Here is an 18,454-nt window from a genome sequence, read left to right as displayed (position 1 = left end):
TTAAGCCTGGAAATAAGAATCCTTACTTCAACTCAAATTGATGGTGATCAAAGATAGCACAAAACCCAGTTCCAAAAGGAGCAATATACTCTATATAAATAAAAGTAGTAACATTTGGGGGGCAGCTGATGTTTTGTGTACATTGGTGCTTACCCATGCAGTCCCATTCAGGTCCCCCTTGCTTAAACTGAAAAAATAAACACTTAAAAGGAGCACATAATACACTGTAAATTAGCAAGCACATTTGGACTTTTTATTGGCCTCTTATTCTCCCCTCCCCCCATTATTTTATATAGGTTGAAAATCTGTATTGGTATGATAGTATTGTGTTTAAGTACAGGCTAGAAAGCCCCAATGATTGTCCTGGATTGCTCTCCATGGCTGGCCCTGACTTCTCTCCCATTACAGCTGAATCAGTGCTCCACAGCCATCATGCCCTGCAGATGCAACTTGTATTGGCATGCTGAGTGAAATCCTCAATTAAGTCACAGATGGTAGTTGGGATATTTATGCTGTACCCACTGCTATAGCTTTCTGGCTTATACCACTTCCATTAATATCCTAGGATGACCTTGGAAGGAGAGGTTCACTGAAAATAAGTTTACACATATCTTTTCAATATTTTCAAAGCAACTCTGAGCTTGAATAAAAGGCATCTAGGCCACCAAGCCCAATATTAAGGTTTCTCATGGATAGAGTTCTCAAACACATTAACAAAGCCCTTCCATCCTTTGCCACCATTCAAGTTATCCTAAGTATTCTCATGCATTCCACAAAGTTCATTCAAGTGTTCTGGACTGGATTTGCTGTTGCTGAGTTCCACGTTTTGCAGACTGGATCTGGGACTGGGAAGTTGGTACTAGGAAAAGCCTGTGATCAAATACATAACTAAGGGACCATCCAAGACGAAAATCAGAACGTCCATCATGTTCCCCTATAAGTATGGAGAAGTTCACAAAGAAAAGTCTTTTGGATCAAAGCTATCAGATGCAGAACAGTGCAGTGATATCAGACTTCATATAGAGTAACAAACAGGAACAGCAAGAACTGTCAGCTCTTCATGTAAAGTGTGGCAGCATCTTCAGAATTTGGAACGCCTGGGATTGGGACCCTGTAGAGCCTAGCTAGCCTACTTATTCAGTACACATTTGATTTAGAAGCCAGAGGAGGTTGGTCATATATTTCTAGGGGGCTGGAGTTTATGACTCTATTCTCCATCCCTTTCATGGATCAGCATTCTTGCCACCATATCCACACAATGCAGGCATTGAGCTTGACTGCCCTTTTTTGTTTGTTTTTTGATGTCCTTCTATGTAGCTCATTCTTACCCCTTTAATGGTCCCTCGCTAAATCTCAGAATATCTAAAGCTCACAAAAAACCAAAAGATGTGCAAGAAGAACATTGATGAAAGTGTGACTGAGTGGAAACAGCAGGAAATGGAAGAGGTTTCCTTTAGGCAACCCAGTGAAAGTGACTGTAGCAAAAAATAAGATCATCTCCCCTTGCATATAGCATTGCAAAATTTGCTGAGCTGTCAAGATTTCCAGGAATGAGATTGTGCCCCTGTCATGCAGGAATTAGAGCTGTAAGCTTTGGCAAATGTTTGTGTATTTCCATGCAGACTACAAAATAATTTCTTTCCTTCACATTGAAGAAGGTAATCTTGAGTTTTTGTTTTGATTTGTTTGATTTAGTCATTATTTGTGCCAACATAAAAGCAGGAGAGCAGAGATCCTTGGAAAAAGAAATGCCCTTCTACAGACCTGCCCTCCCACCTCCTTTTTAATCCATCAAAACAGTGTCAGCTGATGTCCCAACTGCCATCAACAGCAGACTATAGGCAATGTTCAACATGATGGACAGTTGGTTTTTTGTATCTTATTGAGCAAGGACATTCATGCTGAGTCTCTTTGATCAGAGCTTCCAGGGAGATACTTGCTTGCATCAAAACCAATGTGCTTTGCACGGGAGGTCCTCCATAACAGTTGGGGAAGGAGTAATGGATATATCACATGTTACCAACCAAGTCTTCTCAGAGAAAAGGGTTCATACTGTTTTGTGAAGCTAGTGGTGGGGGGACTGAGCCAGAGAGTGGTAGGAGAGGTTGAGGCAAGTTGCTAGGTAGCTCTGGGAAAGGCCCTGCTACAGCCTGAGGGAAGGCACTCACAGAGGCTGGGAGAGTCATTGTTGAGGGGATGCTACTGAGTGGAAGAGGGAGAGAAGTACTGTAGGTCATAGAGTTCACTGGCACCCCCATAGGTACACTAGGCACTGGGGAGTTGGTCCGCATCTGGTTGAGAGTTGGTTTGGGCTGATCAACGTTGAATGGGTTGGTAGGTGAAGGGGCACTGAGTCCTAGAAAAAAGAGAAACATGACTGTCATCTTGATTTCCATTAAGAATTTCAATGGGAAATTGAGGAAGCAAATCCCTGTCCCTGCCATCAAGTAATTCTGCAAAAGAAATTGGCAAGTTCCAAAGAAGACCCATCATTTTCTTGATTGTCAAATAAGAAAAACATGAAAAGGCATCACACCAGTATTTCTGAAGGGCAACATTTCCCCACAGGTCCCAAGCATGTTTGGCTTCAAGACCTGAAATGCCAACAGGCCCCAAGGCAGAAGTCACAAACAGTATTTCATCCAAAGACAAATACAGGCATTCTGAACTTTTGGACAAGGATTGAAACCTATGAAGAAATGGGCCCAGCAAAAAGGGGAACAAAGAGGGAGGGCCCAGGTACAGGACCGGGTCATGCAAAATGGAGCTGCAAACAAGAGTCTATAGGCTTCCTTTAGACTTTTGTGCAAGATCCCATGTTGTTCCTGCCTATGCAACCTACCTGCCAGAAATGGATTACGTGACTTCAGGCTCTGGGGGACTGTAACCAGGGAGTCCAAATTAACCAAGGAAGAGGCACTGGGGCCAAGAAAGGTCTCTGGTGTTTTGTTGTCTTTCTTCTCCTTTGAATCAGGTAAAGAATCTCCTAAACTTGCAATATCAAAAATGTCTTTACTTTTTATTCCATCCTCCTTGGTGCTTGGAATAAGGTCACCAAACAGGTCCACATCTACCAGTGAGAGAGAAGGAAAGAAAGAAAGAACGAACAAGGTTTTACTTTATGGGTGACATGGTCCCATTGCTTGCTCCCCACTTCCTTCTGGTTCTGGATGATTTATTTATATTTACCCATTTCTGAAATGTATGGTTTACCAAGGAAAAAAAAAAACAGGGAAAACTAAAAAGCCTGGGCATTTTTTTTTAAAAAAAATGGCAGGCTTCATATAGAGCCATGGCAAAACTGGGTTTATTGGATCAGAAGGGGCACAATGTAAGAGTCAGTTCTCACTCATAAAGGTCCTCGAGACTGTTATGTAAACAGCCAGCTGCAAGTTTCTCTGTTATCACTGAAGAGACCCACCTTCATGCCAGATCATAGGAAGACTAGTAGAAAATCAGAAAGCGTGTGCCATGGTGTACACAAGAAAATATTAGTTCTAAACCGAAAATGGGTCAGTTGCTGGAATTGTTGTAATCTCTTCCTTTCATCTCAGTAAATCTTGCTAAAGAAAATTCTTTGAGAATCTTGCTTGGGAAAGAATCATTCCGGTCTTAGGCAGCTGCCAAGGAAACTGACACAATTTTTTCTAGTTTAAAATTGCATTGCCACCACCCCAAAAAGGTGAGCTTGGAGTTCCTATACTGTGGATATCTCCTGTCTTACTGTAGTGTTTTTTCTCTGACAGTGTAATATTTTAGGTGTGTAGCTGTATTATATTCTTTCTTTCATTTATTCAGGAGACAGATGGTTTACAAACAACTAAAACTTCATTTAACAATAACAAGATATAAGTTGTTTCTGTTTGTCACTACATCAATAGAACAATGTTTATTTACAGAATGATACTTTACAGTTTCACAAGGACCTCTAGTGTCTTGTCATCTCTTTTCAATATACTGGAAATGTCCCTTTTCCCTCTCACTTCTCTACTACATTTCTCCTCTTACCTTTTCCTTCGCCTTCCAAGTTATCCTTTCACCTACTTTGTACATAAGGAAGTGCCCTGTTAACCCTTTACATAATTCTGTTATATCAAGAACAAGCTATCTTTTTATCACAAGGCCAACAATGTTAATGAATCAAAGATTTTATAAACCTAGACATTCTCTTTTAGCAAATAAGATTAAATTAAATTAAATTAAAAATAATTTCTTTGCACTTAGTTATCCCCTAATCATACTGGAACTGGTTCAGAGAAATTTAGTTGACATTATTGGAAGACCTTTAAACCTATTATGCCAAGTATATAAATACTCCAGTTGCAATGTTTCAGTTAAACATTCCAATGTATTTGATAGGATGAAATGGAAGTTTCTGTGCGAACTTTTGTGTGCCATAGGTTTGATTGTAATTTTGTATCTGTAACTGAACAACTATATTTGCCTTCTAAGAAAGTTCTTAATAAGTAATATTAATTAATATTGCAGGAATAAAACTGGGATGTCCTCTCTCCTCATTCTTTTTTATAACTGTACCATTAGCAGATAGTATTAACTATTACAATGATATTCAAGTTGTAAGTATTAAAAACCAACAGATATTTATTTGATTCATGTATTTACTGATGCCATAGCAATTTTCTTCAATCACCATGCAAGGATATTCCCACTTAATAAAATAACTTAACCAAGTGGCAGAACCAGAAATTAACATGGAAAATCCAGCAATTATATTAATCAACACTAACATTAATTATGCAGGTATGCTTGAGGACTTCTGACCAATAGGAGAGATTCTTAGGAATGTTCTCACAAAGACATAGGCCAGCTAAGGAAAATAAATTCTGATCCACTGTTGATAAACACTAAGCAGGTCTTGTACTCCTTAAAAAAAAAAAACTAACATTACTCTGGCTTGGCAAAATTGTAGCTGTCAAAGTGGTATTATCAGAATTATTTTATTTCAGGAACTGCCCATTTGACTTCTATCACACTGGTCCCAATGTTGGCAAAAATATTCAGTAGTACTATCCATTGGGGGGGGGAATCTAGGCTTCAGCAAGCAATATTGTATAACTATAAAAGTGAAGAGAACTGAGAATAATAAACTTGAAATAGTATTATTAATTTTTAAGCCACATCAATACCCATAATTAGTACTCTCCTGTGTCCAGTGGGTTCCAATAGAACTGGCTTTGGAATCACCAGAAACCAGTCCAGTATTTATATACTTGGCATAAATCAATTCTGTTCTTAACAAATACTACAGAACGGTATCTTGTATCATCAATCTCTTTCCAAAATCAAAGTTAATTGTTTGGCTTGGACAGAAAAAGTACCTGGATGAAGTCCTTTTTCCTACCTTTCGTAAATTATGTGATTTTTAAATATAAATGAATATGACCAGCTCAAAGAATAAGAGAACAAGAACCTATGCAGACTTGGAGACATGATCATTAATGCTCATTCTGTATCTTTGTTGTTTATTCGTTTAGTCGCTTCCGACTCTTCGTGACTTCATGGACCAGCCCACGCCAGAGCTTCCTGTCGGTCGTCAACACCCCCAGCTCCCCCAGGGACAAGTCCGTCACCTCTAGAATATCATCCATCCACCTTGCCCTTGGTCGGCCCCTCTTCCTTTTGCCCTCCACTCTCCCTAGCATCAGCATCTTCTCCAGGGTGTCCTGTCTTCTCATTATGTGGCCAAAGTATTTCAGTTTTGCCTTTAATATCATTCCCTCAAGTGAGCAGCCTGGCTTTATTTCCTGGAGGATGGACTGGTTTGATCTTCTTGCAGTCCAAGGCACTCTCAGAATTTTCCTCCAACACCACAGTTCAAAAGAATCGATCTTCCTTCTCTCAGCCTTCCTTATGGTCCAGCTCTCGCAGCCATATGTTACTATGGGGAACACCATTGCTTTAACTATGTGGGCCTTTGTTGTCAGTGTGATGTCTCTGCTCTTCACTATTTTATCGAGATTTGTCATTGCTCTTCTCCCAAGGATTAAGCGTCTTCTGATTTCCTGACTGCAGTCAGCATCTGCAGTAATCTTCGCACCTAGAAATACAAAGTCTTTCACTGCTTCTACATTTTCTCCCTCTATTTGCCAGTTATCAATCAAGCTGGTTGCCATAATCTTGGTTTTTTGAGGTTTAGCTGCAAGCCAGCTTTTGCACTTTCTTCTTTCACCTTGATCATAAGGCTCCTCAGTTCCTCTTCGCTTTCAGCCATCAAAGTGGTATCATCTGCATATCTGAGATTGTTAATGTTTCTTCCAGAGATTTTAACTCCAGCCTTGGATTCCTCAAGCCCAACATGTCGCATGATGTGTTCTGCGTACAAGTTGAATAGGTAGGGTGAGAGTATACAGCCCTGCCATACTCCTTTCCCAATCTTAAACCAGTCTGTTGTTCCGTGGTCTGTTCTTACTGTTGCTACTTGGTCATTATACAGATTCTTCAGGAGGCAGACAAGATGACTTGGTATCCCCATACCACTAAGAACCTGCCACAATTTGTTATGGTCCACACAGTCAAAGGCTTTAGAATAGTCAATAAAACAGAAATAGATGTTTTTCTGAAACTCCCTGGCTTTTTCCATTATCCAGCAGATATTGGCAATTTGGTCCCTAGTTCCTCTGCCTTTTCTAAACCCAGCTTGTGCATCTGGCAATTCTCGCTCCATGAATTGCTGAAGTCTACCTTGCAGGATCTTGAGCATTGCCTTACTGGCATCTGAAATGAGTGCCACTGTTCGATAGTTTGAACATTCTTTAGTGTTCCCCTTTTTTGGTATGGGGATATAAGTTGATTTTTTCCAATCTGATGGCCATTCTTGTGTTTTCCAAATTTGCTGGCATATAGCATGCATTACCTTGACAGCATCATCTCACAAGATTTTGAACAGTTCAGCTGGGATGCCGTCGTCTCCTGCTGCCTTGTTATTAGCAATGCTTCTTAAGGCCCACTCAACCTCACTCTTCATGATGTCTGGCTCTAGCTCACTGACCACACCGTCAAAGCTATCCCCGATATTGTTATCCTTCCTATACAGGTCTTCTGTATATTCTTGCCACCTTTTCTTGATCTCTTCTTCTTCTGTTAGGTCCTTGCCATCTTTGTTTTTGATCATACCCATTTTTGCCTGGAATTTACCTCCGATGTTTCTAATTTTCTGGAAGAAGTCTCTTGTCCTTCCTATTCTATTGTCTTCTTCCACTTCCGCGCATGGCTTGTTTAAAAATAATTCCTTCTCTCTTCTGGCTAACCTCTGGAATTTTGCATTTAATTGGGCATATCTCCCCCTATCACTGTTGCCTTTTGCTTTCCTTCTTTCTTGGGCTACTTCTAGTGTCTCAGCAGACAGCCATTTTGCCTTCTTGGTTTTCTCTTTCTTTGGGATGTATTTTGTTGCCGCCTCCTGAACAATGTTGCAAACTTCTGTCCATAGTTCTTCCGGGACCCTATCTACTAAGTCCAGTCCCTTAAACCTATTCTTCACCTCCACTGCATATTCCTTAGGAATATTAGTGAGCTCATATCTAGCTGATCTGTGGGTCTTCCCTAATCTCTTTAGTCTGATCCTAAATTGTGCAAGAAGAAGTTCATGATCTGAACTACAGTCAGCTCCAGGTCTTGTTTTTACCAACTATATAGATGTCTGCCACCTTTGGCTGCAAAGGATGTAGTCAATCTGATTTCGGTGTTGTCCATCTGGGGAAGTCCATGTATAAAGCCGTCTCTTAGGTTGTTGGAAGAGAGTGTTTGTTATGCAGAGTGAGTTGTCTTGGCAAAATTCTATCAGCCTATGTCCTGCTTTGTTTTGTTCTCCCAGGCCATGCTTACCTGTAATTCCAGGTGTCATTTGACTGCCCACCTTAGCATTCCAGTCTCCCGTGATGAAAATAACATCTCTTTTAGGCGTGTTGTCCAGTAGGTGCTGCAGATTCTCATAGAACTGATCTACTTCAGCTTCTTCAGCATTTGTGGTTGGGGCGTATATTTGGATCACTGTGATGTTAGATGGCTTGCCCTGAATTTGAATTGAGATCATTCTGTCGTTTTTTGGATTGTATCCAAGCACTGCTTTAGCCACTTTACTATTAATTATGAAGGCTACTCAATTTCTTCTGTGGTCCTCTTGTCCACAGTAGTAGATTTGGTGGTCATTTGATGTGAAGTGGCCCATTCCAGTCCATTTCAGTTCACTGATGCCCAAAATGTCTATCTTTAATCTTGACATCTCACCAATAACTACATCCAGTTTGCCCTGGCTCATACATCTTATATTCCAGGTTCCAATGGTGTGTTGATCCTTAGAACATCGGATTCGCCATTCACCACAAGCACCGTCGGCCACTAGCCGTCCTTTCGGCTTTGAGCTAGCTGCGTCATCACGTCTGGGGCTAGTTGGACTCATCCTCTGTTCCTCCCCAGTAGCATTTTGACCATCTTCCGACCTGGGGGTCTCATCTTCCGATGGTATACCGACATATCTCTGGTTGTACTGATCCATTTAGTTTTCACGGCAAGAATACTGGGGTGGGTTGCCATTACCTTCCCCAGGGATCACATTTAGTCTGACCTCTCTGTCATGACCTTCCCGTCTTGGGTGGCCCTTCACAGTTTAGCTCATGGCGTCATTGAGGTGCTCAAGCTCCAGCACCATGACACGGTAACGATCCTTGAGTTAAATATTAAATAGAAACTGGAAAATATTCAATTCTGTTCTCTTACTGAAATAGTTCCAATCAGAACTTTTATTTTAAAAGCCCTTCCATTTCCCTTTTGCAGAACTTAATGTTAAGTTCAGCCAACATATGCGCTTAGAATCTTAAAAAATTAGAAGCAGTTGTATTACACGATAAAACAAATGCTCAGAACTATCAAAATAATTTGAGAATGTAATCTACGAATAGAAACAGAAGGAGCTAAGTGGAATGCCATCTGGCCCACACCATCCTCTAATGCCACTCTATAGATGGTAACTTAGATTCTTCATGTGCATTGCTTTTATCGTTAATGTTACTGTTGCCCTAAATGGACTGTAGCTGCTGCTTTTCATCTGGGGAAGTCTAGGTCATTCTGCTCTGAAGCATTTGCTGAACGGCTAATACAAGCACAGCAACTTGTAGAGACTGATCTGCTACGCAGATTTTTATGAATACCGGAGCCTGTCCACCAATTCCCTACGATTAATTAATTCATTCATCTGTTATTACTGACAGCCAAAAACATGGTTGCATGAGGAGATGGACAGAGGAACTATCTGAGCCTGGCTGTTACCTCAAACTATGGGGCAATGCACTGATGGAAAGGCTAATGCCGTGGCACAGATCTACGAGACACTCATCCTATCAGAACCGTTCTGAAGTCACCTCATTTCCCTTCACACAAAGAATAGCAACTTGGCAGTACGTTGCCATCTTCTTTAGACTCCTCTTTTTGGAGAGGTACCTACTTCAAAGGATATTGAAAATGTCTTTGAACACTTGCAAGCTGATAGGATAACTCTTCCCAATTGGCCAGCCAGCAGCCCCCATTGTCCAAGTGGCAGTGAGGTTCCGTTCATGCAGATACATCTTTGGAAGCTTTTAAAAAGCTGCTTGGAGGATGAAGGGAATGGGAGGTGCACAAAAAGGGAGGTAAGAGCTAAACTAGTTCTAGAGGAAGAAGTGTGACTGAAGACTGATTCCTGCATGGAAAACACTCCTCTGAGTATGGGGATGTCTTGTGAAATGAAAACTAGGGTGGCACTACTTCTGGTTTTGACACCATCTACCTTCACTGACCTCAAAGGTCATTAAGAAGGACTGGACCTGATTATTGTTTAGATGAGAGACCCCCAGAAAATTCCAGGGCTGTAGACTGGACTGGAAAGGTGAAAAAAACAGCATCTAAGAAGAAAGTGTGAAACACTTCCATGTTTCTGCTAGGACAACTGCCCATGTAGTAACCAGAAGTTGGTTTTAGCCTTTCATTGTCAGCAAGGTCTGTCAAAATTTTGAGACCAAAATGTGCAGGAAGAACCTGTATCCAGTTACTATAAACTTTTCTTCCCCATGAATACATATGATCACCCTTCCCCTTTCCAGATATTGTACCTTATAGCTCCTATCAGGTTTGTACAACATCCATGTTGCTTGGGGTTAACAGGAAGGACGTAGGTTGGTAATGGCTACATTAGAGCTTTGCTTACCTACAGAGCTGTTGGATTTCACAGAAGATGGAGCCTGAGAACTTTCATGTTCTGGTTGATCCACAGGTTCAGGTAATTTTGCAAATAAGTCAAATGTACTATTGCCTACAGAGAAGTAAAGACAAAAGAAAAGTCTGTTCAGTTGCCAGTCCCTTTCTTGCTTTGTTCTCTTTCTGCCTTTCACAGTACCCCTGCTGATTGGAAGCTCAGGGAAAGTAGTAGTAGTGATATTCATGCTTATCCTTCACACCCCACGCAAGGGAAGCTAAGGGCAGGGACAGATTCCTGTCCCGTACTCTGCCAGAAGGCCTAGAGAAGAGGTATGTTTCTCCTCTTCCTCCACTACCAGTTTGTTACTTGAATTTGGGAGCCTAAGAGCAGAAGTGAGAGTAAGGTTGTGCATGGAATTCTCTTGTTTTACATCTACTTCAAGACCCAAACATCCTGAACGGTAAAAAGGAAGCAGAAAAAGATGCATGCCTAATCCCGTATGGCACGGGACTGTTTCACCTCTGCTGGACAGGCATCTAGGTGTCTTTCATTTTAGTCATAATAAAGAAGGTCACACAACTTGCCACTTAGGAACTCAGCTGGGACAACCGCAGCTTGCAAAGGAGTCAAAACACCTTATATGGCTCACATAAAACAAGGGAGAAACTATGGCCAGCAATTATGAAGATAGGTCAAGGAAACTAGTAATTCATAACATTAACTGGTCTTAAATTTTTAAATTCATATGATTTATATCCTGTCTTTTGTACAGGAGCTCAAGGTGGCATAGTTAGTGCTGCTTCCTCCTATTTTTCCCCACAACAACATTCCTGTGAGGTAGAATGACTGGCTGAAAGTTGCCCACTGTAGAGGGCATAGGGAATGGCCTTGAAGGACAGGAGGAAGAGCTGCTACCACAAGCACCCTCAGACTTGTAAGATTCTGTTACTATTGCTGTTACAATAAAAGTAGTCCTGACCTATCTGGCAATGGTTTCTTAGCCTGGTCTACCTTGCTGGGCTGACACCCAGTGGCTCAGGGTGAACTAGAACCTGTTTCTCCCCACTTCTTGTCCACACCTTAACCACTCCACCATACTGTCTCTCTTACCAGGGGCAGAGGAACTGTCAATAGAACCTCCCCAAGGATCAGCAGCAGCAGTAACACCTGCAGAGAGTGGAGCAGGTGGTGACTGTTTTCCCCAGGGGTCTGAGGATGAGACACCTGAAGGCAATGATTTTATCCCCCATGGATCAGAGGCAGAAGAGACAGGAGGAAGATTCCAGGGGCCAGAAGAAGCTTGACTGGTAGAAGTGTGAGTCAGAGAGTCCTCCAAAGGTAATGGCACCCAGGGGTCTGCAGCAGGACCCCAGGATGTTCCTGTTGATTCTACAGAAGATTTAGTATCTGAAAAGAGCAAGCAGATAGAAAAGCATCTATCAGCATGGAATCAGATTTACCCAAGAAACAGGGAACGAAGAAGCAGATAACTTGATGAAGATTGAATAGATTAGTAAGATCAACCTTAGAGATGCTACTTGATGAAAGAAATCTTAGCTGATTCATTCTATGAGCTTTAACTGATCAAATCTGCATATATCTGTATAAGAATAATGCTAAAGGAGAAACTAATGTCTAGATGCTACTGTATATATATTCTCTGAGTTCAAAAGGAGTAATCTGGGTGGGGGGGGGATCATTTAACCTGCAAATAGAAACAGAAAGGTTTATGTTTCTTTTAAGATGGTAGCTGCTACCCAAGACTTGTAAATATATTTACTAAGACACTTAAAGGTATTTCTGTAATACCTCATTTAAAAAAAAAAGGTTTTAAGAACTCTAATACACGCATATAAAATTGCAAAATGTATATAGAATTACAAAAATCAATTGAAATATTTTTAGTACATAATACATACTGCAGTTCAAGGCAGAACCACACAATAACAGACAATGGCTTACATTGACCCCAGCTGCCCAATAGCATGAATGGAATGGAAGAACAGAAAAGAGAAAGGCGAGAACAGGTTCAAAACTTCTTACTATTATGCTCCCAAGAACTGGACAAGGATAGAGCTGGAGGAGAGAAGTCTGTGTCAACAGAGCGAACAGTGCCCCCACCTGGAATATCCCATGGGTCAGCAGAAGTGTGGGCAGAGGCGACTGGTGCTGGTCCAAAAATGTCTGCCAGCTCCAACACAGAAGACTTGAAAGATACAAAGGAATACCATATATTAGAGTTTATAGTTCTATAGTTCCTACAGAGCTTAGACAAATATGAATTATTCAACATATACCAAGAATATAGCCATTTCTGCAAAGTATGAAAGAAACAAAAGACACCCCCTTGCTTTCCTTAGGCATGGCGCTGGCATTCCTTTGCTTCTGAAGTGTGTTTTCTGAAGGGGTGTGTGTTGCTCCAAGATCAGTTCCACACCCAAATGATCCCCTGGTATCACCTGTCTTCACAGCTGGGAGGTGGGGAATCATTGGACAAATCCACAAAACATGAACTAAACTTATGAGTGTTGACTGAATGCCATTCTGTGCATTCCCCTATTGCACAGCTGGAAGAAAGAACTGATTGGCTCATGCAGTGATCTCAGCCTTGTGAGGCTGGTGGCAGTGAGTTGGCTTCACACTGCTTTCAGGGTTCTGTGGAATGGAAATGATTGTGGCATTAACATGCCTGAAGAATGAGTGTTTCTGGAAATAAGACTCTGCAGGGGACCACTTGCTGTATAAGCTATGGAATACGAGAACAGTTTATGCTTATCAGAGGCTAGAAACTGCCAGTCTGAACTTTGTAGGAATAAATGAATATGAGCAATATGCCTGGATATAGAATAGATATACCTGGAGAGAGGGAAACTGTCTGATACAGATAGTCCTCCCTTAACGACCACAGTTGGGACCGGAATTTTGGTTGCTAAGCGAAGCAGTCATTAAATGAAATCAACCCAATTTTACTACCTTTTTTGTGGTGGCTATTAAGCAAATCACCACAGGGGTTAAGCGAACCATGTGGTCATAACGCGAATCACGTGGTTCCCCATTGCTTTTGCTTGCCAGAAGCTGGCTGCAAAGGTCAAAAAATGGCAATCATGTGACAAGATGCTATGGTCATAAATGCAAACTGGTTGCTACATGTCCAAATCGTGATCATGTGACTCTGGGGACACTGCAATGTTCATAAGTGTGAGCACTGGTCGTATGTCAGTTTTTTCAGCACCATCGTAAGTCCAAACCATCACTAAACAAATGGTTGTTAAGTGAGGACTACCTGTAATTCACCTTCACAATATTGGAGGTAGCAACAAAACGTTCACCTGCCATATTTTTGGTATTTTATTCTGCCAATACAGTAGATGCGTGAAATATAGGTGGATAGGAGGAAAAGAATAAAATAAGCCTAGATAAACTTCACTGAAACAAAAAGCATGGAAATATAAGAGTATTTCCTCGTGCTACTGTGCAACCATCCTTATTTCAGCAACCGTCCTCCCTTTGATAGTTAAGCACATACATTCCATCAAGCCTTTATTGCTTTATTTTTTCCCCTTTTCTAAAGGTCTTTGGGGTTGAACCCTGTTATTCTATAATAAACATATAGGCAGGGATAAGTGAAATCACAGTCTTATAAACCTTTGTGGAATTATGGGCTCAGAGTCTTTGCAAAACTTGTGGCATGACAGGATGCGGTATCTTAGTCAATATTGGCTAATGCGCCACTTAACCAATGAGAATTTGAGCAAAAATCACCATCAATAACTTCAGCTCCAAGCTACATTTGTTTGCAATTCCACCTAGAGATAACACGTGAGGAATATAAATTTGCACACTTTGAAGCAGGCATTATAGCATGCCTGCCACTGGTTCTGCATACCTGTTTTTTCTTTGCCTTATCATCATCTTCAACTTCCTCAACACCCAGATTACTTTCTTCCAGTGCCTTTTGCAGTAGTGAATTTTCTCCCTTCCATGCTCTAACTTCCTGCAATCAGAATGAACACATGCCTGAGCCAACTACCAGAAAATGGAATGGTTATTTCCTAAAGGCAACGATCATCATTCAGGTATCACCATGTGCATTTTTAATAGCAATCACTCTTTTAGTTTTCAAATATAATCTAAATTAATAAGGTTAGTCTTTAGAACCATGAAAATTAAAGTTATTAATTGGAAAAGAATCAGAAGGCAGAAGAGGATGGACACAGCAGGGGGTGATGGCAGGAAAGAAGAGGTCTAGAATTCTCTCACCTAAAAATGTACAAATTCTATGACGGAGGTCAGTAGCAACCGTATGCACAGTTTTTGGGAAATAAGTCCCACTGAGCTTGGCATCTTGACTTACTGTCAAGCAAGTATGCTCAGGAGTGGATTTGATAATTAGGAAAAGAGATATGCTTGCATATTTTCACTTTGCCTGATTGATCTGACTGTCAAATTTTAAACTTGACAAATTCCAACATTTGATATTTTTGCCACGAGGAGAAAGAACCCATAACACCGATTCCTGAGTTCTGAGGCTCTGACATTTCTCATACAATACAAGATTTGATTCATATTAACCTTTGTCACCTTAATAATTTCAGAATTTCAGCAAATGAATGAGATTCCAAGGCTTTTGGCAAGTTAGCAATGTGTAGAATTTCTAGACCGCTGGGGATAGAGCAGCACTGTCCCAGGAAGAAGATGTGAAGATAAGAAAAAGCTGCCCATTTGAAGAGATGTGAGTTCAAGAAGAGGAAAGGTAAAGTGCCCTTTCACCACCTGGGCTTGGGGTACCTTCTCATGCTCTTGTTTGCTCAGGGTAAGCGCTATCTGTAATTGCAAATCTTCATCTGTGCTGGAGACTGGAGGAAGTGGCTGCTGATAATGAAGGAAAATTGGGTAAAAGTTTGCTCAGAGTCCTTCGTTCAATAATTTATTCTGGGTAAACAATCCACCCCCTTTTACCCTTTCTGGACACAGAGCAAGTTGGTACTGAATTCATCTATTTTTGTTCGTTGCAGTACTGAATTACGTTGCTTAATTTCTATTTTGGCCTTCTCTGCACTGGGGCACTCCAGAAGTGTTGGATACAACTTCAGTAATGCCCATCCATGGCTATAAGAATTGATCCAACACATCTGGTAAGTATCACACTGGCTGATCTGTTTTTTCATCAAGTTTGAAGTTCATCCACTGACATCACCAGTTCTATTACCAGATTCTATTTTATCACGGTTCAGCTGAAGTTTAATCCCCCTCATCAAAAACAGCACTATCTTTCACCTAGATGTGGAAAAAAGAGAAATAGAGCTAAAGTCATCAGCATAGTGCTGGCAGCTCAGCCCAGGCCAGATCTTCCAGGCCGGTATTTTGGTCTGATGTTTAAAAGCCTAGGGGTGTCAGACTTCACACCAAGCACAGCAGTAAATCTTGGCTCTCCAGGAATTCAACCCCACATTCAGTAACTAGCTAACTGTAGAAGCTTCACAGATTTGACACGGCTACTTAAGTTGCTTTATTGCAGAGAAGACAAGTCATACATAGACAGTATAACAGATCTGTGTACTGCAGAAGGCAAGAATGATGTGATAGTTAGATATAGAAACAGGCAGACAGCTTCTTGATTTAGTTTCTAGGCCTTTTCCTCCAACCCTTTTAAGCCAATAGACTTCTGACCATTTTTTTTCCTGGCTTGAACACTGGAGTCATTTATTCCAGGAGAACGAGTAGGATCACAGTCTATGTAAGTCAAGATAATCAACTTCTTCCAGAAGTGCTTACAATGCTGTCCATGTTGTTTCGAACATTTCTATGCTGTCCTTCAATTTAAAATTTCCAGAAATTTATAATAGGGAAAAACAGAGACAGTTCACAAGTTAGGGCATAAAGATATTTCTCCTACTGGAGGAGGTACTAAGGCCTTCCATGAGACAGCAAGTGTATATTCTGCTACACTTGAAATATTAAATCTCCTGCCAAGCAGGTTGGCAAGTCTCCCATGATCTGCCAGCAGCCAAGAAGGACAAGGGTTGAGGGAACAACTTTTACTTCTAGTCCAGAATTTTCTTAGGTGCTTTGTCTTCTGGTGAAATCAACAAAAGCTGATCTAAGCAACCCTGCATAGCAGTATCTGGGCAGCCAACCAGCCTCGACCCCGAGTGGCACCTAAGCCAGTTTGGTCTAGTGGTTAAGGTGCTGGGCTAGAAACCGGGAGACGGTGAGTTCTAGTCCCACCTTAGGCATGAGAGCCGACTGGGTGACCTTGGGCCAGCCACTCTCTCTCAGCCCAACTCACCTCACCGGGCTGTTGTTGTGGGGAAAACAGGAGGAGGAAGGAATATTAGGTATGTTCCCCACCATGAGTTATTTATAAAAATAATAAAGGAGGGATAGAAAATAAAATTAAATAAATAAATAAGCCAGATTTAGATAACCTACAGTCACAACAATGTGAGCAACTAAATATTTTGCAAAGAAATCACAGGCTCACAGACAAAAGGTTGCATGTGTGATATCACCACATGAAAACAGAGACATCTGTGCATTCCCCATAAAGTAAAAAAACTTTCTTGTGCTATTGGGCCAGTGTTACAAGCCTCTTAGGAAGAAATGTTCCTATTAAAATCTATAAACGTGAAATAAAAAGCCACAATTAATAATACAAGAGCTGTGGCATCATTGCACTTGGTGTCTTTCTAAATATTTGTGGTGCCTGTAGCTTTGGGGGGGGGGGGGGGCGGGGTTGCGGCATCTAGCAATGTGGCTGGCTTCCCAAGCTAATGTAACCGGAGAGCTCGCTTTGCTGGCCGTTAGGAGCCGACTGTCCTTTCTCCAGCTTGAGGTTTATCAAATGTTGTTCCAAAATTCAGTTCCCTGCAACAAGGCCAGACAGCAAGCAGACAGACTTTGGCACCAGTGGGTACAATCTGCTTTGTCGTTACTTTAGGCAAGGCATCATCATGCTGCTGCTGTAAAAGGACAAACACAGACTGTCCTCATTCATTCCAGAGAAACAGTATCTTCGCACACCATCATTAATCCTGTTTTCTGAAGGGTTATTGCTAGTTGCTAGTATTCATGTAAATGTTTAATTCACAAAAGGCTGCCCAGTTCTTAATGGCTGGGTTCACACATCCCACTAAAGAAAAATGCTTGGCTTTGGCTTAGCATGACATGTGAACCAGCCTTTCTAGTCCATAAACTATTATTTATGACATGGCATTTTGTGCCTGATGTAACAAACCATTTTAAACCAGGGTTTGTGTGTGACAAAATGTGTCAATCTGCCAAGGTTTTTGACCAGTGTAACTTTATTCTTTCTCAGGTATCTAGCTGAAGGTAACACAAAATTAGTCCACACAGGACACATTTCAGTTGCATTAAAAGGCGGGGTTGGGAGACAAATGGGAATATTTATCCAGGGGCTACATTTTTGGTACTTGTATGTCTGCAACAGTTACAAGTGCCAAAGCTAAATCACCACCTTTGTTTTCAGTACAGTAACGAGATTCACCCATCTGGCTTCCCTTTACTTCACAAATCATTCCTGCTTTATTAGCTTGCCTTCTAGCCTCCCTGAGATGTAGCTCTCCATTTCTTCCAACTGAGGCTGTAAGAAAACAATGTATACAAAGCCATGCCATTAACTGATGGCAAAGGTGGAATGCGAGACCAATATACAGTCTAATGCCAGCCACTGAACTGATCCTCAGAGAAGATATGATGCCATTATGTACTGCTGAAGCTCACTATTATTTGTCATTGCCAGACTACCCAATGCCAGGGAATTCATTAAAACCTTACTCGTGAAACTCTGCCTTATTTCTGCTTCTGGCAACTATCTCCTAAATATGTAGGAATGTCTGAAGCTGCCTTAGACCACAGGTCCCTCTACTGCCAACACTGAGCACCAGCCACTACCTAGAGTTTCAGGATGGAGCTTTCTATCTTTACTGGGGATTGAACTGGGATCTGCTGAACCAAAGCACGTGTACTTTTATTAAGACAAAGACAGGTGGAAAGATCCCACTGCTTTAGATCCTGAGTTCCTCCATCACACCAGATATTCTCCAGTTTTTCAGTTATCTGCTTTCTTCAGACTTCGGCTGTGTCAAATAGTATCAGAATCCTCCCTATTAAGTATTCCTAGGAGCATCTGTTCCATGATGTATTGTTTAATTGTTGACAGTGATAATACAGAATGTTTGTAGGAACTTGATGAGCTTGGACATTGTAATCCTGTACAGTACACAATTGTTTTCTTCCTTCCTA

The 18,454-nt window shown here is 41.2% G+C and overlaps 1 protein-coding gene across 6 annotated transcripts in view; it reads right to left on the bottom strand.

Annotated features, from left to right (window-relative positions):
- Nucleotides 1–239: 239 nt before the first annotated feature.
- The window catches only part of EPN3 (epsin 3), a 38,991-nt gene continuing 20,776 nt past the window's right edge, over nt 240–18,454 (bottom strand). The window contains exons 4-10 of one of the 6 annotated variants that reach the window (XM_063293213.1): nt 14,978–15,061; nt 14,076–14,183; nt 12,311–12,395; nt 11,300–11,596; nt 10,199–10,303; nt 2,843–3,070; nt 240–2,356 (exon numbers count right to left, since the gene is read on the bottom strand). In XM_063293213.1, coding sequence (XP_063149283.1) covers nt 2,034–2,356; nt 2,843–3,070; nt 10,199–10,303; nt 11,300–11,596; nt 12,311–12,395; nt 14,076–14,183; nt 14,978–15,061 — 1,230 coding nt within the window. In that variant the 3' untranslated portion in view covers nt 240–2,033. Of the gene's footprint in view, nt 2,357–2,842; nt 3,071–10,198; nt 10,304–11,299; nt 11,597–12,232; nt 12,396–14,075; nt 14,184–14,977; nt 15,062–18,454 lie in introns of all 6 variants that reach the window. The other 5 variants (XM_063293214.1, XM_063293216.1, XM_063293217.1 and 2 more) reach the window with 5 other exon arrangements.

Source organism: Candoia aspera, chromosome 2, assembly GCF_035149785.1.
Source record: "Candoia aspera isolate rCanAsp1 chromosome 2, rCanAsp1.hap2, whole genome shotgun sequence".
Classification (NCBI taxonomy): domain Eukaryota; kingdom Metazoa; phylum Chordata; class Lepidosauria; order Squamata; family Boidae; genus Candoia; species Candoia aspera.
Note: the sequence above shows the minus strand (reverse complement) of the source record. Positions and strands in the feature narration are given on the sequence as shown.